Consider the following 26,945-nt stretch of genomic DNA (forward strand, 5'->3'; position numbering starts at 1 on the left):
CTCGTCTTGAGTACGGTAAAACCGCCAACAAGCCACCTGCACTGTCAGGTGACCTCGGATCAGATATTGACTTGCTAGGCGGGTGGTAAATTGCTTATTGACCGAGTCCTACTAGTCAGGCGTGGCAAGGTGATGTAGTCTAGTGGCGTTTACTATTCAAGGAGAGCCGGTTTCTCCGACACTCGTGCATTATATACCTTATGATCGCGCAAATTCTCGCAAGAAGGGCAGAGGGATTATCGTGTTAACCAATATCGCAATATATGAAGTTAAGCTTTGAGGGGAGCGTCCCTGGGAACTAGGTTGGAGGTCTGGCAAATAATAATAATTAAAACTCTTATTGCGTAATACAAGAAGAAAAGCATGTGCTAATCTGTCTCATAACGACAGACAAGAGGGTGAGGTTCTGTATTCGACCAAAGAAAAATCAGCCATCGTAATTAAAGGGTTCTCAATTCTTGGCTTTGTCCGGCTAATGTTCCTGATCGATGGGAAACCGAGAAACGGAATCCAAGGGAATCGAAATTGATCGCCTTTCTGTTAGAAGGGTTTGAAAGTCTTTAAAAGATACAATTTATCTCAAGGGAATTATAAAATATTTCGTGGTTTTTAAAATAAATTATCCATATGTTAAGCCGAAATTTTAATGGCCATATCGCTCTCAAACCAGAGGCAATATTTCCACATTCCTGTATCATTAATGGGTTTCCTCGACGCAATCAAGTGCTTTTCAAGAGTCGTCTCTTCTCGGCACGAAACTGTTGAATTTATTTTCTTAATTCAACAAAAGGTGACACAGCCGGAAGCGATTACAGGTACATAGAAGACTATGAAAACTAAATAGGATTAGTCTTTATTGTCGTTTGAACAATTCGCATAGATGTAATTTTTTGTAAATTATTTCCCATGGTAACAGAGCTTATGTCGCCCACATGATTGGATTAACCGCTTCATTGCCTTGAGCTACAGTCACATCTCGGCAGGTGTGTCACGCTCTATTGTAAGGGTCACGCAAACCATCAAAGTATCGATCAACGTTTGCCTACACTTGCCAATATAAATATGTTCCTTCGTCGGTCAAGCAGACAAAAGATACTGTCATAGTTTTTTCCGTATAATCAGTCATAAAGACATGATAACTACTCTTTATACCACCTACACTGAGGAACCACGCGCAAGGGTGAGTCAACAGGCAAATTATTTGACATCATTACAAAGTATAAAGCAACATTTGGTTGTTCAGCCGGCTGTGAAACTCCAACCAACATGTGTTGTCATCCATATTAATAATTGGACTTGTTTTTGAAGGACGCAAGCACAAAAACGGCGGTCGACGCGGAAAGTCGCAGGAAAATGGTGAGTTTGTCCGTTTTGTTTCTATTTCTGGGTTGCCTAAACCGCATCTAGCTGTTTTCGGCCCACCACGACTAAGAGTAAATTGATCGGGAAAAAAAAATCCCTAATCTACCCCCTTCGGTTTTGTGCTTTCGCGTGAATCCTCGCTGATAATTGCGAGGTAAAATGCTCACAAATTATATGACTGCAAAAATCCCCAAACTCATGATGTTTATGGAATTCTGAAATGTTCGGTCTCCCAGAAAGAGAAAGTAATCAGAAAATTCTGTGGCGAAAAGTTTGACGCTTCCGATCCTGTCTTGGCGCGAGTATAGGATTATACTATGCTACACTACTATCGTAATGAGGGTAAATGAAGGACTACTTAACACATATTTATCAACTGTTTATATCCATACACACAAGCGAAGTTTATAATCACTGCTTCAAATTAAAGACTACTGCTGAAGTTTCAAGTTTTGTGAAAGCAAAACTGTGTCTAAAAAAAGCCAAAAATGTAAGATTCCCGGAACGGAAGCTATGCGTAATATTCCAAAATCCTCGGCCTAAGCAAGGTCGCATCACGTCATATCAGCTGATTCCTTTCATATAGCGAACTTTTGACCTCGTACTATTGATCGCAATACATGGCGAATGAAAATGTTTCAGCATCAAAGGACAGAATATATTCAGAATAAAAAGACAGTTCTCCGTTTTTTAGCATCGAGCTCCTCAGCAGCATTTACTGTTCGTCGTGAGAAAGCGCTGTCTTTCGGCTGACTTAACATATTAGAGCTGCCCTTCCCAGAAACTGAACATAATTGATTTTACACAGTTTCAAGTTGAGTGACCTTAAATCGTACGCCGTAAAACAGAGAAGCCAAACTCATTGATCTCTCATAGTCTCAATTTGCATTGTCTAAACTTGATCGGGTCGATTCATTTCCTTTGAGGAAATTTTAAAAAAAAATCGTTGTACTTGTCCAAGATGTGCTCGGGTTCGCCGTCTTGAAGAGTCTCGCATTTACCGGCTACCGCCCACAAATCAAGAATTGAGTCGAAGATATCACGTACATGACCCGGGATTCTAAGAAACGAGAAATTGATGAAACCGTTCGCAACGAAGTCTTTCGCAAAGAAGAAAGAAATCATCTTGTTAGAGATGTTATGAGCTGACTGAGTTGGAAAGTGACCCCATAAATCAGACTGCTAATATAAAAGCGGATTTATCAAAGGACATAGAGGAGACAGTACTGTTCTTATTACCCAACACTGCAATATACTCGAACAGGAAAATGACGAGATATACTGGTAAGGAAAGGCGCGGGTACCAATCAAAACATCAGCCAAAGGGCTTGGAAGTAAGGTAGGAGTAAAAGATGGGAAGGAAGAAAGAACAGAGGCAACAGCTATTCAGAGACAGGCCCTGTATTTCCGGTTTCTCCCGCATTATTCACCCACGCCAAAAAAAAAAATTATCAACTCCGATATGGACCTCAGTGGGCCTTTAATTGTGTAAGGCGTTAGTTGTATTGACTTTGTGAAGATTAATAAAAGCCTCCCTTTTCCGATTACACGAGTGTAGTTTTATCGTTAAGGGGAGAATAAATACAAAAATGTGGACACAATGAACGAATAAAAATCATAAATAGGCTGGTTTTAGCAATGATAGTTCGACGGGGTGGCTGTGCTCCAATGCTTTCCACTTCGATTTGGAATATTTGGTGCTGGTATTCGAATCAAGGAGTTCAGCAACCCCTTCAAAGCGAGTGTTCTCTTCTGATTAATTGTTTACGCTACATGATCAAAAATAAAGTATTCCGCGATGTTTAAGCTTATCAGCCAAATATATTTTCTTAGGGAACAATCACAAAGAAATACCTGAAGGAAAAAAAAACAAATAGAAGGATGAAATTAAACGAGCTTCAACTAAGCTTCTCGTAATCTGGTTTCAGCGTTCGTCCAAAATGTTGATCCTAGCAACGGCGGCTCAAAATTTTCACTTACTTCTCTTTGTTCTTTTGAAAACGGTGGAATCTAAAACAGGAAAAGAAGGATCAATGCAAACTTTTCTGGTGTTTAAGAAAAATCACTTGTTTAAAAATAATTAGAACAAAAGCAAGAGATAATCTCTTTGTAATCAACATGGTCAATTAAAAACTTGCTAATCACGAGTATCTAAATTAACGGTCTAAGAGGGAAGTAAAGGGCGAATTATAAATAACCATGACAGAGCCACTTTAATCAAGTTTGCCGCTTCTTTTGTCAGCATAAATAATATTTTGATGAATTATATAAATGATTTATTACTGAGTGCGTCTGTTTTCCGGCAATGCTCTGTAAACTGAAGATGAAGTTCATACATGAAATCATTCTAGCGTTTATTTTAAGGAAAGATTTACAGAATATATAATTTGGTTGAAAAAAAGCACAGCTTTTGCTAAACACATACAAATTGAACTGTGAAGCATAAGAAACGAAAAACTGGTTGCAGCTGGTACGTACTACATGCAAATGTGGTGGTGTTAAGCGCGGGAAAATTGAGCGAGATCCCAACACGTGATCACATTTTGACCTTGCTTTGATTGGTTTGTAGCTATTGCGTGCTTTATTTCAGCCAATCAGAAAAAAAACTCAGGAGAGGAAAGTGTACGCAGACTGGTGTGTGGATTTTTAACCGTTATTCAGTTCCAGCAGGTGAAAGGAGTGGATGCTATCAAAGTTGCATGTGGTTAAGATGACTTTCTATTCTCAAGTCGCAAACTCCTCAAAGCTGTGTGAGTTGATTCCCTGTTGTTGAGGTAACAGGTGTCGTAGCCATCAACCCTGTTTGCATGTTTACCATGTAAGCAAATTATTATATGCAGTTCTTAACCACAGTACATATGTTTAGACCACCGCAGTGACCACATGTTACATTTGCAAATAGCCTCCTCAAGATTAATATAGACATTGAGTTTTTATTGTTGCAAGTTTTCTCAAGAAGTGAAGTTCTTTTTAGATCGATCACTAAAAATTATTTTGTTGGTCTTTGGTCGAACTTCGTGAAATGTAAACGAGATATTGTCTTTCTCCATTCGGTCTATGATATAAGATTATGTCTCCCTCGACTGGGTTTAGCTAAAATGATTTAGTAATTTACCTGCATGGTGATATCTCCTCTTCTCGAAAAAAATTTGAGCTGGAGAAAGAAGACATTCCTTCAATCTACAATCCAGAAAAAAAGTTTGATTAGTTCACTCTTGTATGAAAACTGTTATCTTGAATTTTGATTAAAATCTGACAACAACCACTTTCCCGGGCGTTCTTTATATAATTGTGGGTTTCAAATCAATAAACCATGTCATAAATTCATTTAAAATAGCAAATTTAAAGCTATTTGTGTATTCTGTCTCGAAAGGTTTCTCCTCCGGAAAGTGTCCTATGGGACTTGCAACTGTCAGGAGAGATAAAAAAAAAATTGGAAGCGCGGAACGGAATTTCTGAAAGATCATACAACGACAGAAAGACTTACTTTTATGTCATACGATATGAGGAAATAGAAAGAACTTCGTTAAACAAGAGTTTTTGATCAAAAAAAAAAAAATTGAAGAAAAGTCAGTTCGGAATGTTATGAAAATTAATTTTTTTTTGTCCTCGGTATCTAGCCTGGCATTGTATTGATTTCAGTGCCACAGGGGTTGCTGGGCAACAAATTGCCCGCGAGAGAGATGTTAATAGCTTTCCCATTTACACTGATTCATATCATTTGTTTGACAAATAAAAGAGCAATATTTGATACTTATCGAGTCATTCGTTTCAAGAATGAACTGAGAATATGAATTTCCATCTATCTTTTAGTAATATTTTGACTTCAATCTCAGTTTTTTTCTCAGTGGGAGTTTCAAATTTCCGCTGATAAATGGCGAAACAATAAGGAATATGACGACAGTAATGAAACGCGTAATATCATCGATAAACAACTGCAAAGAGGTGTCACGAAAGCTTAAATTGAAGAGAAGAGTATCGAATATCGAATCATATTTGAGAGCTATATACCATAGTACATGATCACGTAACAGTGTGGTAGTTTTTACTCAGCTTTAATTCAGAACCTTCGATTAAAATTCTCTGTTTTTAAATTTCAAGATTAAATCTTTGACATTCGATCGCATTTGTCGTTTTCTTCTATTTCAAATATATAATTATTAAAAAAAGGTAATTCATGGAGAAATTACAATTTTCTACCTCCGATTTTGTAGAAAGGCTTTTGGAAACAAGAACAGATTTGCGTATCCCAGAAATCTCTGCCGGTTCTCTCTTACCACTGAGTCTACATGACAACGTATGCGTTCTCCTATCAGCTATAATCTTACTGCGATTGTGATCATTGTTTTTGGTCGTAGACATGTTATGGGTGATCGAAATATTTTCTACTGCTCCATGACAAATTCTGGATCTATCTGTAAATCTGGTGCTTTCAGCATAGAGCGATAATCCTCCAAATCATCTATAAGCTAGACAAAAAATCTTACCGGAAATTTTGTCTGATTGGGAGTTATGTGGACATTAAGCTAAAATAACCTCACTTTACAGTTGACAAAGCCTTTCTTATTTCTTCAGATCCGTCAATGGTCGCATTAAATTTTGCGATGTCGTTCAGTGCGTGGGTTTTATATTGTAAATGGTTACTTTCTATACTGATATTTGATCGTGTTACTGTCAAACACTTCCCGCGGATGATTTCATCCGAATCGGCTGCATTTATATGTCTCCAGACATCTGACGCCAGCGGCGTTTGAGTTCTATTTTATACTTAGGAAATGTTTACCATTACTTCGTCGCGAACCTGGGCAAAACAAACAATTTTTAATTACATAGAATTGAGTTATCACCAAGTTCTTTCCTCTTCTTTCTTCCTCAAGAGTTGTTTGACTCATCTACGATTTAATTTTGGAATTTGCAACTCTGTTTTGTTTTGTTTTCTTCCTTTTTGTTATATTTTCTCTTCTCAAAAAGCTTAGTAGATTATCGCATTCTGTATCTTGTTTTCTTTGCATGATAAAGTTCTTCAAATTTTGAAGCATTTGTGTTCTGTGATTGTCGCTTTGTGAGGTAAAAATCTGGTCAGTGATAATTCAGCAACATTCTACCACGCGGAAAAAGAAGAAAATTGCCTATTTTCTGTTTTGTTGGTTTCTGCATCAATTGATAAGCTTGAGCCTGCAATGTTATTGAAGAATGTTATTGAGAAACAAAACGGTATCATGATCTTTATGATCACAGAGTTGCAGAGGCCATTCGCATGATATACCGCTGGCTTTCCTCTCTCTTTTTCATATCTCTAAGAGGCGATGTCAGTTTAAATTTTTTGATCCGCCTTAGTTATACACTAAACAGAAGTTGAAATACTCTTGTAGGTTACTTAAAAAGCTAACTACAGGGCGTTTTCTCTTCTAGCAGACTTCTGAATTGCGCTTTAGAGAGCTTTCCTATCAGACCGTCCTTTCACACATTGGGTGCTTTCTGAGTGTAAACCTTTTGAAGCTCATATTGGTAGATTTACAGTCCGATTTTGTGGTAGAACATGGTCCAGAAGTGTCACAAATAACTCTGGTTTAAACGCGAATGAAATCAGAATTTACTGACTCAATGTTTGCGCGCGATATGTTAATAAAAAGAAAACATCAACGAGTACTTTAATAGTGTAAGAATAGCACTGACACTTCCCCTGCACGAAAAGAAGAATGAAAATACTGACCAGACTTAACACCTGTTGACACAAGGAAGTACTTCGAAATCCACCAGTGATTATTTTATCTGAGATATATTAACATCTGCACCACGTACCACAGGTAGATAACAGAGCCGATGGCATAGGTCTTGACCAATGACAAGAGCGTTAAAATCGATGTCCTTCATTTCTTTCGGCATTAAGAGGCAGGATATTTAATAAAAAATATTTCATCATTCAAATGTTCTTAGAGACTGAAGTGCTATGACACGATTTGGAGAAATGAAATTATCAAGCACAGCCTGAAATTTATTCCCTAAAAATTCAAGCTTTGTCAGGAGCCCATCCAAGTGATGGGCTCCTGGCTTTGTGTGGGACTTTTCTATCTTTTTTCTGAATGACCCATTTAAAATAATGTTAAAACTATTATCATTATAAATAAGTTCAAGAAAAAAATCATGAGCAAAACGAGTTCAATTCAGTTAACTTATATCACCTTTGAAAAGTATCGACGTAGTCTGATATTGGAACCCGGACAAAAACTAAATTACTCAGATCAGCTCGAGTCTCTGCAAGTTAAGTACCGTAATTGATCTATAGAATTCTTTGCAAAGTGGATTTTCAGCTTCTGAGAAACGGAATGTGTGACTAGAATATTAATTTCTATTAGTCCCGGCCCACGCTTTCCATTGTCTAATAGATTAAGATCAGTATCTAAAGTACTTTGGTTTACAGAATGGTCAAGAAGTACTTCTTCTGTAATTATCAAAAACTTAGTTGACAAATAAGACTGCTCTACTGAACGACATTAGCTTCAAATGCTTTTGCATTTACCTCAGCACCTAAGGAGAATTATTTTGGTGGTTCTCTTATACTCATCCTTCTCGTTCTGCTTAAGAATTTCCGCCGAAAGACTTTTGTTGAAAATTCATGTTAGTTGAGAATATTCAGTACTAACCGCAAGAAGTCAAACAGACCAATATATACCACACCGGAAATAGCAGATCATTTTAATAACCGCAAGACTAGATTATAACCACGTGAAACGCAGAGTGATTAGTAACCTTTATTAGGAAACTCAAATATTTAAAGGGATTTTGCTTGGTGGTCACAGTTATTTACTTTGTAGTGGGGACATGTGCTTCGTTAAGTTTTTAAAGGTCAAATTATTAACCTGTAATTCAATTCCACAACTAACCGATCAAGATTAAACAACACTCAGTTCAAAAAACCTTCAAGGTTTACCAAATGCCAACAGCATCTTTTTCAATTTCGGGATCTGAAAAAGGAAAGGTCAAAAATTTAAAAGTAGGTGTGTAGAACTTAACATCCGAAACCAATAAACAAAAGTTTACATCCGTTCGAAGACTGAAGGGAGATATCTCAGGTTTTGTCGCCCATAGCTGGCCACGCCTATATACCCTTTAACTTGAACGCTCCCGAAATTAACTCATTGATCGGAAATCAACATTTCCTTCAAGGAAAAGGAGTAAACTTTTAGGAATTTCGAACAAGGCCGCTTTCTAGAATATCCTTTGTATTTCCCGCCTGTATCCGTAAGCCATACTATTTCGTTTCCGATTGAGTTGCTCCAGCCAGTCCTAATCATAAACCAATGAGCTTCATATGCCCAGCAAACTTTGGCCGAGGGGCGTGTGACGAGAGCCTGGGCCGGCTTCGTGCAGTGCGCAGAGGCCGTGGCACTTCACAATTTCCCGGCCTCCATGTTTGAACCGAGACACTAACATTTGATTTTTGTGGTGTTTTGAGGAAAAGATTGCTGGAAAGACGGAATTAAAATACGGCAAGGCGGCAGCACGGCTTCGGGCGGGCTGAGAGCACTCTTTGCCCATGGAACATAGTGGCCCAGAGCGAACAAGGGTCCGTACTACAAAGGTGAAGTTCGAAAATTCTGGCTTTGTTTCGTCAAGACGCCGTATTTAAACAAGATAGACAGTTTTCGAGCACGGGGCATCGAGTCTTACGTGGTTTGCGGCTTTTTTTGGTTGAATTCAAGTTGAAGTCTTCCTGTAATTTAATACAAGAGGCTTTTCTGGAATCGTTCGTCATTTCAGTAGAATTCATTGAGGCGGTTCGAAGCGAATCGAATAGAAACTTTCTTAGAATGTCGTTTCGTCCTCAGCGACAGTGTCATGGGCCAACTCCCGACAAGGTCCTCCATTGAGTCGCAATTTTTCGTCCGATTGTCAATTCATCGATCGCTATAGTCCTTGTTCTTGATCCTTTGATAGCTGGCGAAGGTATAATCCTTTATTTGCTGTCATTTTGATCTCTCTTTAGGTGCCCGATGGCCACAGTTCGTCATCCTCTAGCTCTAGAGCTGCTAGGAATCGCTCATCCACCTCGAGCGCGGAGGAAGTCCATATAGGCAAATATCGTTTGATAAAAACCATCGGTAAAGGGAATTTCGCCAAAGTAAAACTCGCCAAGCATGTGCCAACAGGAAAAGAGGTAAATAAGTTATCCTTCTCTATTTACAGTTGCAAATTTGGTTGTGGATTCTTCCGTTCGATCGGCTCTGTTATTTGCTCGCTGTGAGGGATAGTGTAATAGTTAAACACAGACCGGTTCCAACGCCTTTTACTGAGTTTTATTTTTCCCCTTCTATAGGTGGCAATCAAGATTATCGACAAGACACAACTGAACCCGAACAGTTTGCAGAAGGTATGTCCCAACTTCTTTAACGGCCAAATGATTTGTATTCAGAAACGTGTGTCAGTTCCCTTGAGTTTACCCTCGATTGTAGCTTGTCGCATATCATTAGGTATTCGAAAGCACTGTTGAACCTTCGGTTTGTTTTGAAGAGAGCTTCAAACCCAGTAAGTTACATTTCCGTACGGAAAAGTTTTAAATTTGTGGACTTAACTTCAGAAATCCACTGATGTGATCCAGACCTTATTGTGAATCCTGGGAATATTGTTGAAGTCGAAATCTTCGATTATTCTTCTGCGAGCGTTAGGTTATGTCAAGGGGGGAAAATATTCTGTATTCTAAACCGAAGTCTTCGTTTACATATTATTGTTAGTTGATGGAAATCTCTACTTACCTTCGCATTAGAGTACTATCGGGTATTATTTTCATATTTTCGTTTTTTTTTGCATTTTGATCGATGATTTTCAAAGTGAAGAACCAATGGCTGGTGAAAAACTGTTTCTAAAAGTGGACGGTTAGCCTTGGTTGTTTCTACAAGATTACTTTATTTACACAATTTTCGCATGGAGTTACATTAGGACAAGGTCGCTTAGTATCCAGGTGAAAATATCGCACCAAGGAAATCGAATATTGTGAGTGCAAAATTCTCAAATGATGACGGATCCATACTTTCCTATGTCTGGACAAAGATTTGTTGTGATGCGAACTGAAAAATTCAGTCCGTAATCCATGTTGTGTTTTATTAATAAAGTGTTAGTCCATTTTGCATTGCACGTGATGGTAAGATTTTTTAGGCTGACTAATACGACTTAAACGCCAGCGAATAAAAAACGCGTTCAAAGTCGCCACAGATTTACTTGTACTTTTTTCTGGATCACTTCAAATCGCGTGCGCATTTTTCGAATTAATGGACGTAATTTCTACTATAATGTGCATGGGATTGTATTGATAAAAATCCAATCGTTGTGTAGTGTTGTGTACAAACTCTGCGGTCAAGTAGCGATTTTGACGAAGGTTTTCGAGCGACATGTCGATGATATAATATTTTTTGTTGGTGCTCTATTGGAAATCCAGCTCTCTGCATGCGTCTTAGTAGGGCTATTTACGTCACAGTTGAAATGTTATAAAAGGTGTTGGAATTTTTTCCCCCCACGGCAGTTGAACCCCAGCTCGGCAGAGAGAAACGAGTTAGAGTTGCATTTTTTGACTCACCGGCAATCCTTAGGGTCCAGTAGCAAATTTAGATGATTCTGAATATTTCTACTTCCTTTACTACTAAGTGTAATAAAATGGAAACAATGTACTGCCATTTTATTCAACTCAAATGTCTTTGTACTTTCCAGGAGCTTAGGATATTCTTTATAGACAAAACAGGAATAATAGTATAATTGAACTTTAGTTCACAGGTGTACACTGTCTTGCCTTTTTCACAAGTGAATTCAGGAAACCAAAATTGTTAAAATATTTTCTCTCTACCATAAGTGATCTTGTGCTAGAATTTCTGGACAAATGTAGCATTGTTATGGTTACATAACCTTGCTCTCAAGTTATCATACCATCTGATACAGTCTTCTCATCAGTGCACAAGTTTGTGGACATCTGCCCCCTCTGTTTATCAAAACATGTGACTACAATTGGGTTAAAAATCACACATAGAGTCATGTGGATAATTTTGGTTGCTAGTCAAATTCATCCTCTTGGCTGCCATGTCTGTGAGGGAGGTTTTTTTTTTCCAACTATGACTCTGAGAATATTAATTAAAGAGGCTTTTTCTTCTTCAAGCAATGATAATATTTTATAAATATTTGATTTTTTTTGCACATGTGTGGTAGTTATTTTCCTATGATGGACTCATTTTAAGAAATTTTGATTCAGTTATTTGGAATCTGTGAAGCTTTTTTTTTTTTAGCTGAAAATTCTTCTGCTCTTAATAATAATATTATTGTTAGTTGCACATTTTGTGGGTGTAATAATTGTTTTTCTCAACTACAGCATCAGGTATTGCTTTCTATATCAGATATAAGACAAGCACATTCAGGGAAAAGGGCCTAATCTGCAGCAAGATGTTGTTGAAAAGTTTTTTTTTTCCCCCTGAAGCAATAACTTAATGTGCTGATGATTTACAGTATTGCCTTAATGACAGTGAAGAGATAACTACTAGTTAATGCAATGTGCCACTTGCATTATTTTGAATTGGAAATATTTCATTGGTATGGTAGTAAATTTAACAAGTGTCCTACATGTACACTGTACGCAGTAATTCACACAGAGAATAATTATTTTGTTGATGGGTAAGCTGTGTTTGAAGGATTTTCATTGCTGTGAACAATTACAATATTAAAAAAGGAAACAAGGAGATTGTTCCAATTTGAAGTGCTTGTATATTGATGTGTTTTCTGTATGAAACAGTATAAATATCATGCTATCCCTCCATTGTCATATCCAGCTTAAAGCCACTTTTGTGTGTATATTTCCTTTTGAATATACATGCACATCTAGTTGAAGATGTGTATATGTTTATTACAACTTTGGCTCTTATATGACTACCCACTTCACTGTTCAACTAAGCGATTGATTTATTAGTCATTTTGTGAACACATATAACTCTGTTAATATTTTAAAATCATATCAGTACTTATTTGATGATCTTTTTACAGTTGTTTCGAGAAGTCAGGATTATGAAGTTTCTTGATCATCCCAACATTGGTAAAGATGTTTGATTTCATTTATTCTGGGTGTGTTATTTCTTGATCTCTCTTCGTGTCCTGTTTTTGCCTGTTAATAATAAATTTCTTCTTTTATCATTACCACACAGTGAAGTTGTATGAGGTTATAGAAACAGACAAAACCCTGTACCTTGTAATGGAGTATGCAAGTGGAGGTATGGGTGATGTTGTTTAAATAACAGTGTAAACAGAAAGATTATGATTGTAGCATGTTGCTGTAGAAACTGTCTTTGGCAACATCTCTGCATGTATTCATGATTCTCTTCACAAGGAATGCAAACTTGTTTCATACCCAAAAAACTGCTCCCATCATGAAGTTGTATTGGTTGCTTTCAATGAAGGGACACCTTTCCAGGGATTTTCCCCTCATCATTACTGTAATCAAACTATAACTAATTGTCTGTTTGTAATTTATATCAGAAAGAAGGATGAAACTTAAAATATTATTTTGTTTCTAATTGTGAAGGTGAAGTGTTTGACTACCTTGTTGCACATGGCAGAATGAAAGAGAAGGAGGCCAGAGCCAAATTTAGACAGGTGATTGTCTAATATTTGTGAAGAAATGAAAGTGATAGTCTCTTGATACCATGCATTTCGTTTCTACTTGTAAGCAGAAGTAATGAGTGGGGTTTGTAATTTGTGTGAACAGGTGTAGGGTGCATTTTGTTGTTTAAAAAAATCCAGATCTGGAAAACAAAATTGTTTGGCAAATCTGTTTGCTGCCATGTGAAAGAAGTATCGATTTTTTTCCATCATATTTTTAGATTGTATCTGCTGTCCAGTACTGCCATCAAAAACATGTGATTCATAGAGATCTCAAGGTAATGTGTTATCTTCAGCTGTTTGTACTTGTAAATGCAAAAGCCTTGTGTTTTTTTCCTACAAGAATAACACCTTTAAAGAGGTTTTTTGTATATAATTAATGTCTTGTTGTGATCAAATTCTAACATCTCCCTGATTGTTAATACCTGTGAATAAGGGGAGAGCAAGTTACTGAACATATCATTTAAAGGGATCAATGAGAGAAACCTTTCTTTTTGTGGGATGAATTTAATTTGTTTATTGATTCTTTACATTTTAGGCTGAGAACTTACTGTTAGACGCAGATATGAACATAAAGATAGCAGATTTTGGTTTTAGTAATGAATTCACTCCCGGAAATAAACTGGATACTTTTTGTGGGAGTCCCCCTTATGCAGCACCAGAACTGTTCCAAGGCAAGAAGTATGATGGACCAGAAGTAGATGTCTGGAGTTTAGGTGTAATTTTGTACACTCTTGTCAGTGGATCTCTTCCATTTGATGGCCAAAATTTAAAAGTAAGAATACATTTGTCATAAGTTTCTGGATGGTTTTATGCATTTTAACCATTTTAATTTGAGGAAAAACTTTTACTGGATTTTTGTCAGTAACTGTGGAAGAAGTAGGTTCTGTGGTTGGTATGGATAGTGTTACATGGAAGCAACATACATATGGTCTAGACCAGCTCTAACTGTCAACACCAATTTCACTAAATGTAATGGAATATTGTGTCCTTAATCAATTCTTCATTTTTCTTTGCAGGAATTAAGAGAAAGAGTCCTTCGAGGAAAATATAGAATACCTTTTTATATGTCTACAGGTAAGTCAGCAGATGCAAAGCATTCTTTTTAAGAATTTTTTTACATTAAATACTTTTAATTTAAATTGGACTCAAACTTTCTTTCTTAATCAGCTCTCTGTTTTTTTTTGTTTTTACAAATATAGATTGCGAGAATCTATTAAAGAGATTTTTAGTGCTAAATCCAATGAAACGATCCCGACTAGAGGTGAGTATTTGTTTATTTCATAAGTTTAAAAAAAGTAATATCTTTGTAATGATGAAAGGGTCACAGAATTAGGAAACTTATGAGCTTTTCACGGATTTATAACATCAAGAGTGGAGGGTCTACAGTCTTGACTCACATGAAGTTATTTTTTTTAGCTCAGCTCAGTGTACCACAATTTGAGGTTGATAGTTTAGGCACACAATTATTTAGTGGCTTGTTGTATGGTAAGTTGTGCTAAGTTTTAATGGACATACATGTAAATTTTTTTTATAGCAAATTATGTCAGACAAGTGGATGAATTTAGGATATGACAATCAAGAACTCAAACCTTATAGTGAACCCACGCCTGATTTTAAAGATGAGAGAAGAATAGGTAAGGATTCTCTGAAAGTGCATGGTGCATCTGTGTGTTTTTTTTATCTACATTTAAAGTTCTTTAAAGATTTTTGTCCAAACTCTCTGTTAACTTTGACTTTTAGGAAAAGAAGCATTGAAACATAGTTAGCATGTAATTTATTTCTAACCCTTTTGTAGAAATTATGCTGCAAATGGGATTTTCAAGGGATGAGATTGGAGAGGCTTTGACAAATAACAGATATGATGAAGTCATGGCTACCTACCTTCTCTTGGATGAGAAGAGACAAAAGTTAACAGTAAGTAACTGAACTTCGCCTTTCAATATGTTAAAAAAAATTGCCCAAACATTTAAGCCTGATTTTTTCTGGCATTTTTTTCTACAATTGCTAAAATTGGAGCTCACCTGCAAGGCTACTTGGTGAATCTGCTTAACCTTTTACACCGTAACATCAGTATGCATATTCTCCATGTTGTTCTCTATACAATTCTTTAAGTGCTGGCAAGGAGAATTTGTTTAACAATCAAGAGGTTTTTCAGTTGATTATCATTTCCTTTACTGTCATGACTTAAATGTTTAATTCATGGGTGATATTGAACGGCAAATGAAATGCCAGTCACTCTCAGGGATTAAAGGGTTAATAGGGCAGTGACATTTCTCAGAAAATATCAAGTTAAGCCAGCATTGAAGGTCAGTAGAATGCAGCACATGCCCTTTGCTTTGTGTAGCTTTGTTGGCAAAAATTTTGGAGGCCTCTTGGGTACTCTCTCTTGTTTCCTGTTTGTTTTCAAACACATGTATGTACCCTTATATACTTGGTTGGGCCTCTTTTTAAACAATAAACATCATGTAAAGGGAAAAGTGTACGTAGACTTTGTCCAAAATCATCATTAAAACTCTTTAAAATCCCTCATTGTCTCTGATGTAACTAAGAAAAAGAAACAATTTTTTCTCTGCAGTTGAATGGGTCCAGTGACCCACTTATGGAAAACACCAGTGCCCCAAGACCAAGTACATCAACGCCGTCTGGTGTTCCTGCACCCATTCGGCCTAGTCGTGCAAGTGCGCGACGTGAGAGAGGAGATAGGGAGTTACCTAGAAGGTATACTGAGGGTCGTGTTCCTCATAGCACAGGCCACACTGTTAGCAGGCAAGCATGACTCGGTTGCACTCTGTTTATTTTTTTTACTAACCTATCATTGTTATTTTTATTTGTTTCTTGTTAAGTTTTGTTTTGTGTTCCTTTTATTTTTAGCTTTGGTTTTGAAGCCTTATCCATCTTTTTGCTTTACAATTTTGTGTTGATGCTAACATTCAATAACCTTGCACTTTTTCACTCTAAGCAATTTTTTTATCACTTGGGAAAGGGCTTCCTTATGGTAACAAAGATTTTCCAAAGATTCTTTCATGAAGTTTTGTAGGAGTTCTAAAATTGTTTATTTAATGAAGGCTTTTGTTCACCAAAGCAGCCATGCACAGTATGTGAATAGTTTGTTTTTTGATTGGGGCATTCTGGAGTGGTGTGATATCTCCTCTTTCTGACTGAGTGAAATTGGATCCCATTGTTTGCTGTGGGGAGGATGATAATGGGCCTATTATTTAACTACAGTAATGGTGTAGACAAAATATGGGTGTCTATTGCAGTTGCCTTATGCATTATGGAATCTGTATGATTGGTTGACAGTTTGATAAAGGTTAATTAGAGTTATATTTGGGGCTTAACAACCTCTATTGATCCATTAGTAACAAGCAGAACATTCCCAACAGAGCGGCAACTGAAACAGGCGGAACAGTGTCCAGCCAAGGAAAACCAATGGGAAGAGGGGAAAGAGAGAGAAGTGGTGTAATAAAGAATGCTATCCCTAATGATGAACGTGTACCCAATTCTATTGGAAGAGCATCAAACCCAAACAAGGCTGAAATACCTGAGCGAGCTGCAGATCGAAACAGAAGAGGAAAAACCCAAAGGGTAAGCATCTTTGGACAAAGTAGCATTTAGCTCAGTTTACATACACATTGCAACCAGGTCTCTAATCATATCCAAGAGTTAAGGGAATTATTAAACACAAGTTATTATTAAAAATCTACATACTGGTTTAATTACTTTCTTTCGCAAATAAAAATATCTTGTATTTCCTTCAAATACACTTTGGTAGTTTTGTGTAGTGGAAATATGATGTTGATTTAGTTGCTTAATTAACATCTTTGACTGCATAGATTACATACTTGCATACTCAATTTGAGAAAGACAACTAAAGTAATTTTTCTTTGCATTCCACTAAGTCAGACATGGTTTATATTTACTTATGTACTGAAAAAAACTTGTTAATTATTCTCTCAGCAACAAAGTATGCCAGGAAGCATCATCAGACGCAACACTTATGTTTATGGAGAGAAAAGGGCAGAAGACAGGAACAGCACCTCGCAAACACCATCAAGTCAAACCAATGGAAAGGGAGAAAGGTGTGTAACATGCTCATGCAAAAACATTGTACAGTGACAATATATCCCAAATCCAATCAAATTGAAAACTGTATTTAAACCATAAACTCCAAAGATCTGATTGTTAATTCTCCCCTCCAGCTGGTACACATTTCATTGAAAATTAGTTACAAGAATTTGGTGTTAGAAGAAGAAAACGAATTTAACCTGATAAGTTTAGGTATGCTCATTTCCTGTTTGCCAGATGATATATGGATTTTGTAGGGAGAAGTTACAGGTTAATCACTTCTGAAAGTTAAAGGGTGTTAAAGCAATGTGAAGAAAAAAAGATATGATGTTTTCAAAGTAGGCAAGTCCAAACAATAAAGAAAACACACTCCAAGCATACATATATAACTGCTAGTTTGAGAATCTAGTCACTGCAGTCAACTTAGAAGTACATCACAACATATGTTTGAACTATTGCAACCACTACTCTCTGGAACTTTTACATTAGCATCTTTCTTCTCCCAACTTCCGATCTGCAGCTCTAGTAGCCAGCTCTCTCTTGCTTGCTTAGGTTACTACAATTTTCAGTTGAGTGAGGCATGACCAAAGTTTGGTGATCACTGTTTGACATAAAAAGCATCTTGTTGCTGCAGGCAACTTGCTTTGTTTGTAGTAGCAATGTGTCATTTGACCTCTTTTGGCAGGCTTTTATGTTTGGCAATTGGCCACACTCTGCTCTGGGAAATAACGAGGGTTGGCCATGATAACACTGTTATTTTATGGTCAAAACCTCATCACCAAACTTTTCTGCGCTTCACTCTACTGACAATCATAGTAATTTACATGTAACTGCTAGTAAGCTCTTCAAAAGAACAGTGTATCTCACCTGTTCATCTCTCTTCCTTTTCTTAGCATGACAGAGCCAGGCCCTAGTGGCAGCAGTGTGGCTTCTGGCAGGCCTATGTCTAAGCAGCCCCCACCCGATCTGGGTAACAGGCTTTCACCCACACGTAGATCTCTTCCACCAGTTGCTATACATCAGGAAAATAGACATAGAGCTGGGTGAGTCAGCAGATATCAGTTTACAATAACCAGACAAGCCTGCATATTTGTCAAGTCTGTGTTGTATTTAGCTGGGCAAAAACAAATGTGGACATCCTATTACAACAGTAAACTAGCTCTTTGAAACACAACATTTAATCAATGCAACCAAATGCTCACACAGGCTCTGCGCTCTTTCAACACATTTCATATTTGCTGCTGGGAGACCCCTCCCCCCCCCACAAGAAAATTAGAGTAAAATCAATATCTGCCTGTACATTTTCAACTGTTGTTCTTTGTATTCCTTGTACTTTGGTCCTCTCACATTGTGGTGCATCTTAAATCCTCACCCATTTCTTCATCAACTTTAGTACCTTGCATGAAACACTGCATCTGTGCGCAAAAAAATTGCTTAATCTTTGGAGTCGAATCTTGAATATTCAATGTTTCAGTGGGTGGTACAATGTGGCATTGACCACTTTTTCTTTCTCCTGCAGGAGAACAAATCCCAACACTAACTCAGACATACAACCCCCACCATCACGGTTAGGACCTAGAAATGTGACAGCACGTAGCACGTTCCATGGTGGTCAGACACGACCTCGCACTCAGAATGGACCTGACAGATCCATTGACCCTAACAGCCCTGGAGCAAGGCAAGGCTTTCTTACCAAGCTTACATCAAGATTTAGTAAGAGGTTAGTGAATAAAGATGGTCCAGGTGAAAGTACAACTTGGAGTAGGTTAGAAATACCTTGCAAAAAATTGCAAATGAAAGAAGCTTATTAGGAATGCGCATACCTCTATTTCCATACAAAGAAAAACACAATTTTGGTTTTTTTTTTAAAGCAAGGTCTTTAATTTGTAATTGCAAACTGTATTACAAATTCTCACTGTTACAGCAATGTGAAACGGAGAGGTCAGGGTAATGAAGAGATCTAGCTAGTTTTTGTCAGGTCCCTCTTGATGCACTAAGCATCATGCAAATGTTTTCTAAATGGAACTATTGTTGACATTTTATGCATTTTTTTGCACATCAAGTGTTTTAACCATCTTTGAGCTTGTAGGGAACATTAATTCACTAAACAACCATAATATACCTCTATGAAACCACAAAATGTACTGCACTTACTTTATGTAGAACAAAGTATGTTTTGAGAGGCATTTGCACATGATAAATCTTGGAGGCAGTGTTGTCTTGAAACCTTCATGATATCTGACTTTGAAGCAGGCAGCTGTCTAACTAGCGTGCTGATTTCAAACCAGATTTAATTGATATTCTGGAATAAATGTGCAGTTTTAACCATAAAGTAAAAATTTGTACTTTGGCCCCTGATGATGCTCATTGGCAGAGTATTCAATTTAACCCTGTTTGGCTTCTTACAATACTCAGTCGACAGTTGGACCCCACAATGACCTCAAGGCCTGGTCCCCAAGGACAACGGTCAGTTTATAACTTGTCAAACTTGTGTAAAATTGGTTAATTCTTTGAATCTGTTGATCTATACTTTGAGAATTTTCCATCTGCTGCTGAACCTTCTTTATATACAGTATTTAAAACTTAAACTCTTCATTAGTATACTGTTAAAGTAAAAGGAACAATTTAAGATAAAAACTTTAAATGCAGTAAAAGTTTTAATGCTGTAGGCTTCTTGCTTCTTTGTGTTGTCAATAATCTACAACTTTGTATAAATAAAACGTTTGGTGTTCTTTCTCTTTTAAAAACCAACAGTTGTAATGCTACAAACCCTTTTACTGTCTTTTATTATTCTTAGATACAAAATAAATGCTGTGTGAAATAGTGTAAGAACAACAATGCATTGTTGAATGAATGACAAATGTTTAATAAAGATGTGTCGGTTCAACTTGGGTTTGGAAAGAAATGACTGTTAGATAGTTTTTCTGGTATAGAGTTACTGTCAATCGCCTGAGGAAGACTAGATGTTAAACAGCAAATATATCTTTTTTTCTAAGTTTTAGTGACAATTCAGCATAGAGCTGAAATAAATGGTTCTTATGCAAGTGGTTGAGTGTTCCACAGACTAGCATGTTTAAACAATTTATCATGAAAATTGATAATTTTTTTGGAAGAAGTGTTTGTTGTATTTTTGCTTGAGTGGAATTCATTCTTATTGACAAGGTTTCGCTTTGCAATGATAACTGCGCCACTTTTTTCTTTCAGGGATGAATATGTTTTACAATTGCAACAACACGCTTTTGACATGATTAATTTTTCTCATAGACCAATGGATCAAGCCCTGTCTCCAAGGGAACCAAGAGAAATGTCACGTGGGAGCATGGAAGGCAGTGGTCAGGGGTTAGTGGAACTTCTCAGTGCTTCTAATACTCAGTAACCTTAGCAGTAGAAAGGTGGTGTTCCAGTAACAAAATAATAATGGGTTGGGATGTGCAGAGAGCTTGATTGTCTCAAATTGAACAATTCTTGCTCAGCTTAAGGTTATAAGCAGAGTGGTGAAAGTATTAAACACAAAATAAACACTGGAAATGAATTTAAAAATACATGTAAAGCTGAAGGGAACCTGTAGAACGCTTGTCATCGTGTTTACAATTTTGCTACTTGAAAGTTCTTGGCCTTCGTTTATAAGTTCTTCCTTTGTTATCCACTGTTTGCCAAGAAGAACTTAAGTATCCTGTTTAATTCGGAAAAAAGGGTTGTGAAAACTTAGCGTTAGCTCAAGCGATGGAGAATGTTTGTTCTCGTGGATTTAAAATTTGGCGTATTCTGGCTGTGGATCTGATCTTCCTGAAGTGGGAGTCCATTTTGGCGGAAGCATCTAAGATAATGTTTAAATTTGGGGAAGGGGAAAGAAAGAGAGAGAGGGGGGGAGGGGGTATGGGGGGAATTTTTTTCGTTATTTGCGGGGTTACGTTATAAGCGCTATTTCCACATCGTTCGTACATGCAAACGTAAACCGTAAACGTTCCTTCAAGAACATTTTAATTACGCGTTAATTAGTTTTGCAAGTCATACGCAAGTGTTTTCTGTCGATATGAACACGAACATGTAACAGACCACAAGGAAAGTTTTTCTGAAGCATTCAAAGCTTTCAAGCAGAAGCTGTATTTGAATTTTCTTTTTCCTTGGCTGGGAGTCTTGTTTCATTATCAACTCAATTTAGTTGGTCGAGAAGAACACGTCAATAGCCATTTTAACTGCGGTCTCTTCGTTTGCTCGCTTGGCTTTTCGGCTGCATTTAAATTCAGAAGGTTGTACTGTTCCGTACCTGGATGAGAAAATAAAGTTTGACTCTGCGTAATACCAAAACTAAAGCCATTAAACTCAAAGATAACTTGAATGAAGTATCCGTGTTTAAACGACGCTTGTTGTGACAAGAATTTGAAACTTGACGAGTCAAACCTACGTTATACTCTTTTGGGGGTAACCTTTTTCTTTAATTTTATTATATTTTGCCGTGCTTGTAATACAGGCTCAGTTAAAAAAATTAAGCCATAATTTAACGTTTGATGTAATTGATGAGATTTTCGGGGGTAAGTAAACGAGCAATATTCAGTTTTATGATTGCTTCTTTAAATGTATAAAAACTGAGATTTTAAAACTCGTTTTTTCGAATACGTTTGACTGAGTCTATCTGCAGTTCAATCAAGGGTCTTGGTTTGTAGCCGTTGTCATGTGTTATAATAACGTGATAGTTAATCTGTCTTGGGATTTTTTGTGACAGCTGAAGCTGGTCACTGTAATCTTGACGTTTGTTTGTTTTAAAAATGCGTAACGTTAACGAGGATTTGTTTTTAAAGAAACAGGTATAAAACAATGCATTTAGATAAAAATTGTTTTACGATAATATCCTAGTCATGACTTTATCGAAGATTAAGTGGTAAATAACATATTTGGCAACTTCCTACTGCCATAGTTAAATGCTTTAAACGTAAATAGCGGTAAAGCTTGGAGCTCGGAGAAGGCCATTGCTGCATGACGTTGCAACAAAAAAAAACTTGTTTGAAAATCTGCCTCATAAAGCTGATTCCATCTCGAGGCGAAATCCTCATACAAAGGGAACGGTAAGTCGCTTTTGCCGCTATGCTGCGTTCGGTTCGCCGGAAGTGACGTCATGTGGTACCTTCTCTGGGTTGGATTCTGGATGGAACAGTGCAGCTTGGAAAGCTCAGCTTCAGACCCCTCGCGGACAAAATCTTTCACGCGAGCTGGCAATGCTAGAAATTTTTAAGGAATGTTTCATAGCCGTGACTTCTGTGCATTGTGTTTTTTTTTTCCGAAGTGGTGTGGTCTTTTTACTGTGATAACACTTAATTAATCATTTGTTGCCCAGTCTAATATTGGCGCGGTGTCTAATCTACTAACGGTTGGCTTTGGTGATGTGCAGACGGAGTAATATAACAGTAGATTAATTAATAGCTGACTTAATCAAAACTGATGTGGACTAATTATTTTAATAATTGTCATGGTATAACCACTTGGAGAGGGATTGGTAACTAATGTGTGATTAAGCTCATGATCATGTAACACGCACTGTTGGGGTCTCAAAACCTTCCGAGTACACGTTGTTTTGTGTTTCTTCACCGCTAGTTATTTTTTCACTTTTATTTTAGTCAGATCGTATTATTATTTCAACCATCACATGCGTTTTCCAGTGCACTCCTCACCCATATCATCACTCACTGCATCGTCCTCGGTTTTACTCGTTTATTTTTATGTTTTGGGACATGTTATGATTAGTCCACATACGATTTCATCAGCTATTAATGAAAAATTTTCAGTTTTTTCCCCAACATCTGTTACGTTTTTACTTTGAAAGTGCAAACACCATCCGTGTTATTTTCGAGCATTCGGTAGCAATCTGAGGCTGCCTCGTGAACGACCGAAAGCTTCACGATCACTTCTAACTTTTCCCCACTTTGGCTCTAACCGTAACCTGCGCAACTGTTTTACCAGCAGTTTTCGGGCTAGGAGACCTCAAGAGGAGTTTCCCTTCACTTGAACCGAATGTTAGAAAATTTAGTCGTGGAGAAATTATTTAAGCGTTATGCACAAGCGTTATCGTCATTGTTTGCGCGAGATGGTCGTCATTCCTTGCCGCACGGGTGTTGTACGCACTTTTAACCCCACAGTAGTAGAATAGTTGATTGTTACTGTTTGCACCCGGAAGCCACTAGCACTTGAATTCTGTTTTAACAATGAAAGCACGGTGTATCGAAGTCACGGCTGTTTGCCGGTCAGATTAAGTCATTGGGGTTCAATTTATTGTGGCTTACATGGCGAGGGGTCTGACGAGCTGTGTTGTTGCGTTCAAGGGCCCGAGGTGGTAGTGCATCTGGGGTAAAGTCCGCCTATCCGGACCCAAAGTCCCGTATGAGCCCCAGGCGTAAATCTCTTCGAGGAACGTTTGCTAGGCTGTCGCTCAGAAAGCACAGAAAAAGGCAGGTGTTGGCAAATCTGCGCATGTGCAGTTGGACCAATCTCTCGCTAGTGCTAGTCTATGCTTGTCGCGCGAACGCCCTACACTGTCAGTGAACTGAACCTAGCAATTGATTGGTTCAGCGGCGTGTGTGCCATGCTATTTGAGACCAGTACTCGTTCCACCAATCAGCTGCTTGTGCTGCTAAATTTAATTTTTGGTTGGACCAATCAGCGGCTTATTCTAGTGCTGTGCAAATTTCATTTGCCAAGCCTCGCTTTGATTGTTTCAGTGGCGAATGGTTCAGGTTACTGGATTTACTATATAGTGCTATCGCGGGTGTTAGGGGAAGGAACATAGTTTCCTTCGTGGCCCTTGTGTCTGATTGGTGCAATGAGTTAATTGTGAGCAGTCAGGCAAGAAGCTGCTTTCCTGTCGTAGTTGTCAAGCATCGAAGTTGGCGCGTTCAGTTTGTTCTTACACTAATTAAAAACGTGACCATCATGGTGTGCCTGTACTTTCTTTTTTCATAACATAGCGCACGTGGGTTGACTTTGAGTGTTAAAATCTTATAATTTTTGTAGATGGTTTGTTCCTTGACTCGTAAATTACAGTTCTACAATCTTTGTCTTTTCGTTATATTTTGCTGTTGACTCTTTGTTTCTTTGTCTCCTTTTCTGGTAGCAGTGAAGGAATTTGCAAAGCTGATACATAATTTATTGTTGTTTACGGTACAGATCAATGAATGATACATCACTGGGCGAGAAGCCTCGCTCTCTTCGTTTCACGTGGAGCATGAAGACTACAAGTTCTATGGAACCACAAGAAATGATGGATGAAATTAGAAAAGTATTGGAATCTAACAGCTGTGACTATGAACAGCGGGAAAATTTCCTTTTATTTTGTTGCCATGGCAATCCCGCTGACGCCAATCATGTTCAGTGGGAAATGGAGGTTTGTAAACTGCCTCGTCTGTCTTTGAATGGCGTACGTTTTAAACGAATCGCAGGCACTTCGATTAATTTCAAGAACATCGCTTCGAGAGTAGCGAACCAGTTAAAGCTGTGATGGAGAATTTCTCATCGTAGGATCGCTCGACTTATTGAACTCGATCGACGACTCACCCAACTCTGAGGACAGTTTAGAGTATTTGAAATACCTCCCTTGAAAATGACTGCGCAACAGGCCACTAACTTAAAGATAATTTGGGTTTTTTAGAACTTCGCAAAGTCGCTCAAGAATGGAGCTTCAATTTTGTTAAGGCGGGCGGAAGATTTTGTTTGTTTTGCACTTTATTGTCTGCGTCAGTTCGACAGTGTTGCGAGATGGTTTTTACTCGCTACAGAATCACGGTACATACTAATGACATGTTTCTACGAGTTTGGAAAATTACCAGAGGACCGAGAACTTGTAAGTTCGTGTAAATAACCATAGGAATTATTTAATTTTAATGGAGGGTAGTAGAAAAAGCTGCCCGCACGACCCCTGACTGTAGTGGGGTAACATGTTTTCTTTGCTACTTGTGTTTCACTTAGCAGGTCTTCGTTGTTCACGTGTGAAGTGCATTGAAGCCTTTACACCAACCAGAAACTAGTCTCTGGTTCCCTCCTTTCTTTCGGCCGGGTAAGCTGAAGAGCTTGGAGCAGAAGACCGCTCCACGAGCAGATTGAGTGAAACTACAAGAAATTTTTCAGTTGTGGAATGTTGCCGCATATTTCGCCTGAGTTACGCAAATAATGATGAAAACGTTTCATCTGCACGCAACAGTCCTTTTTTCCACAGATATTAGGATTGCCATCGGAATTTTTCTTCTCTACGTTCGTGAAGCGTTTTGTCCTGGGTGAAAATTCCTTAATACTAGTTTATTATTTGGCAAGCATTTCACAACTGAATTATCGAAATCTAACTTCGCTCTGAATGTGTTTTGGTGCTCTACGTGAACAGAAATTGCCTCGTTAATTTAATGACCGTTAATTATTTTTAATTATAAAGAGATACTTCATTGCCCAGCACAAGTAGAAATTTAGTGACAGATCATAAGTGTTTACCTAATCCGAATACGGCGCGAGTAAGCTTCGCGAGTGTTCGGTTGGCAACGAAATTCTGTTTTTTTTTTCTAAGGTCAAAATTCTCACAACAACCCCTTGAATTCAAACGTTTTCTTTTGTAAAGGTTAAGATGGTACCACTTAATATTCGATCTTGTACGTGCACAAAGCAAAAGCTATGGTGACCTTGAATTTGTTGTAAATTACACAACATCTCCCCCCCCCCCCCCCCCCCACCGTTGCAAAGTTAATAGTCACGCAAGTCCGTCTGTGGCTAAATTTTATTGTGAAGGGTCAACGCACTTTTACAGATTGGAAACAAAATAACTTAGATGCAATTAATTAAACCATACCTCAATTTGGATTGATGTTGTACATTTTCATTGCTGGTAGGATCGTAATTCATTTCTGTATGATCTTGGTAGAATAAATCGTAACTTGATGTAACAGAACATCACTTTTTCCATGAAATCAATTTTTTTCCTCAGTGCTGCGTGTGAACATTTTGGAAAAACATTTGAAAAGGACTGGATACCTGAATTCATTTATTGTTTGTGTCTAATGAAGGCGTCAAAAAAAAATGTCGCGTTACTCTAGAGTGACTCGCAACGGCAAGAGATGTGTGGCGTGACTTGTGTCACGTGTTTAGCTTGGGTTAATTGATTGGACTGCCTGAATCACGTGGAATTCTTTCTTTCATTCCTCGCCACTGACTCTGTCTTTGTAAATATTATTTCTAAGGATTCCAACCTATTATAAAGTGCGAGGCAATTTCTTGGTATGTAAACGGTCCTTTGTCGCTTTTTAGTCAATTTAGGGTTATCTATAACAAATATATTCTTAAACATGGAAAACGGGTTGTTTTGTTTGGTCTTATGGCTACTAGGCAGCGCGAAGCAGTGGCTCTCTTGATTCATATCTCCATTTGAAACCTGGGCCCCCAGAGTGTTCCCCTCCTGGTTTCTACGTACTATGGGAAATAAATTCGTTCGTTTGCACAAACCAAACCTATCACTCGACTGATGAGTAACTCCTTAATCAGTTGTGGTAAGGCCTACCTATGCAGGGCAGCTCATAATGAACCCAAAAGGGAGGGGAGGGGGGGGGGGGCAAGAGGGTCTTAAACCTAACCCTTAACTCTTCAACTTCCAGAAGTGATTAACATGCAACTTCTCCCTATGATATCCATACATTATTGAGCAAATAGGTAATGAGAATACTCAAACTTAGACAAGTAGAAGTTGTTATCTTGATCTATCACCAAATTCTTGTAAACAATTTACCAGGGAATGAGTAGAAGTTAGAGGGGAGAATTAACAATCAGATCTTGGGAGTTAAAGGGTTACGCGGGCCTTCGTTGATAGAGCTATAAGACACGCCTTTCTCACATGGAGAGCTTTACAACTTGGCTCGCGTGGCTCA

At 37.8% G+C, this 26,945-nt stretch overlaps 1 protein-coding gene across 50 annotated transcripts; it reads left to right on the plus strand.

Moving 5' to 3' along the window:
* Window positions 1–848: 848 nt before the first annotated feature.
* LOC113667139 (MAP/microtubule affinity-regulating kinase 3) lies at window positions 849–26,377 on the plus strand. 50 transcript variants are annotated; one of them, XM_089211826.1, is made up of 22 exons: window positions 849–1,180; window positions 1,309–1,356; window positions 9,350–9,520; window positions 9,680–9,733; window positions 12,379–12,427; window positions 12,537–12,602; window positions 12,914–12,984; window positions 13,212–13,268; window positions 13,529–13,765; window positions 14,010–14,067; window positions 14,193–14,254; window positions 14,528–14,627; window positions 14,789–14,907; window positions 15,569–15,759; window positions 16,353–16,578; window positions 16,951–17,072; window positions 17,952–18,101; window positions 18,578–18,778; window positions 19,474–19,524; window positions 20,323–20,397; window positions 23,373–23,498; window positions 24,214–26,377. In XM_089211826.1, the coding sequence occupies exons 1-22, from the start codon at window positions 1,133–1,135 to the stop codon at window positions 24,542–24,544; spliced, it is 2,613 nt and encodes an 870-aa protein (XP_089067952.1). In that variant the 5' UTR covers window positions 849–1,132; the 3' UTR covers window positions 24,545–26,377. The 50 variants fall into 50 exon arrangements, with proteins under 50 accessions (XP_089067952.1, XP_027038725.2, XP_089067953.1 ...); XM_027182924.2 differs by having other exon boundaries at window positions 16,377–16,578; XM_089211827.1 differs by having other exon boundaries at window positions 15,569–15,711.
* Window positions 26,378–26,945: the final 568 nt, after the last annotated feature.

This window comes from Pocillopora damicornis, chromosome 7, assembly GCF_964200805.1.
Source record: "Pocillopora damicornis chromosome 7, jaPocDami1.2, whole genome shotgun sequence".
NCBI classification, from domain to species: domain Eukaryota; kingdom Metazoa; phylum Cnidaria; class Anthozoa; order Scleractinia; family Pocilloporidae; genus Pocillopora; species Pocillopora damicornis.

Coding starts and splice junctions, on each gene's coding strand:
- LOC113667139 (XM_089211826.1), top strand. CDS start 1,133: ATGATAACTACTCTTTATACCACCTACACTGAGGAACCACGCGCAAGG. Junction 12,985..13,211: donor CCAGAGCCAAATTTAGACAG/GTGATTGTCTAA, acceptor TCATATTTTTAG/ATTGTATCTGCTGTCCAGTA. Junction 14,255..14,527: donor TGAAACGATCCCGACTAGAG/GTGAGTATTTGT, acceptor TTTTTTTTATAG/CAAATTATGTCAGACAAGTG.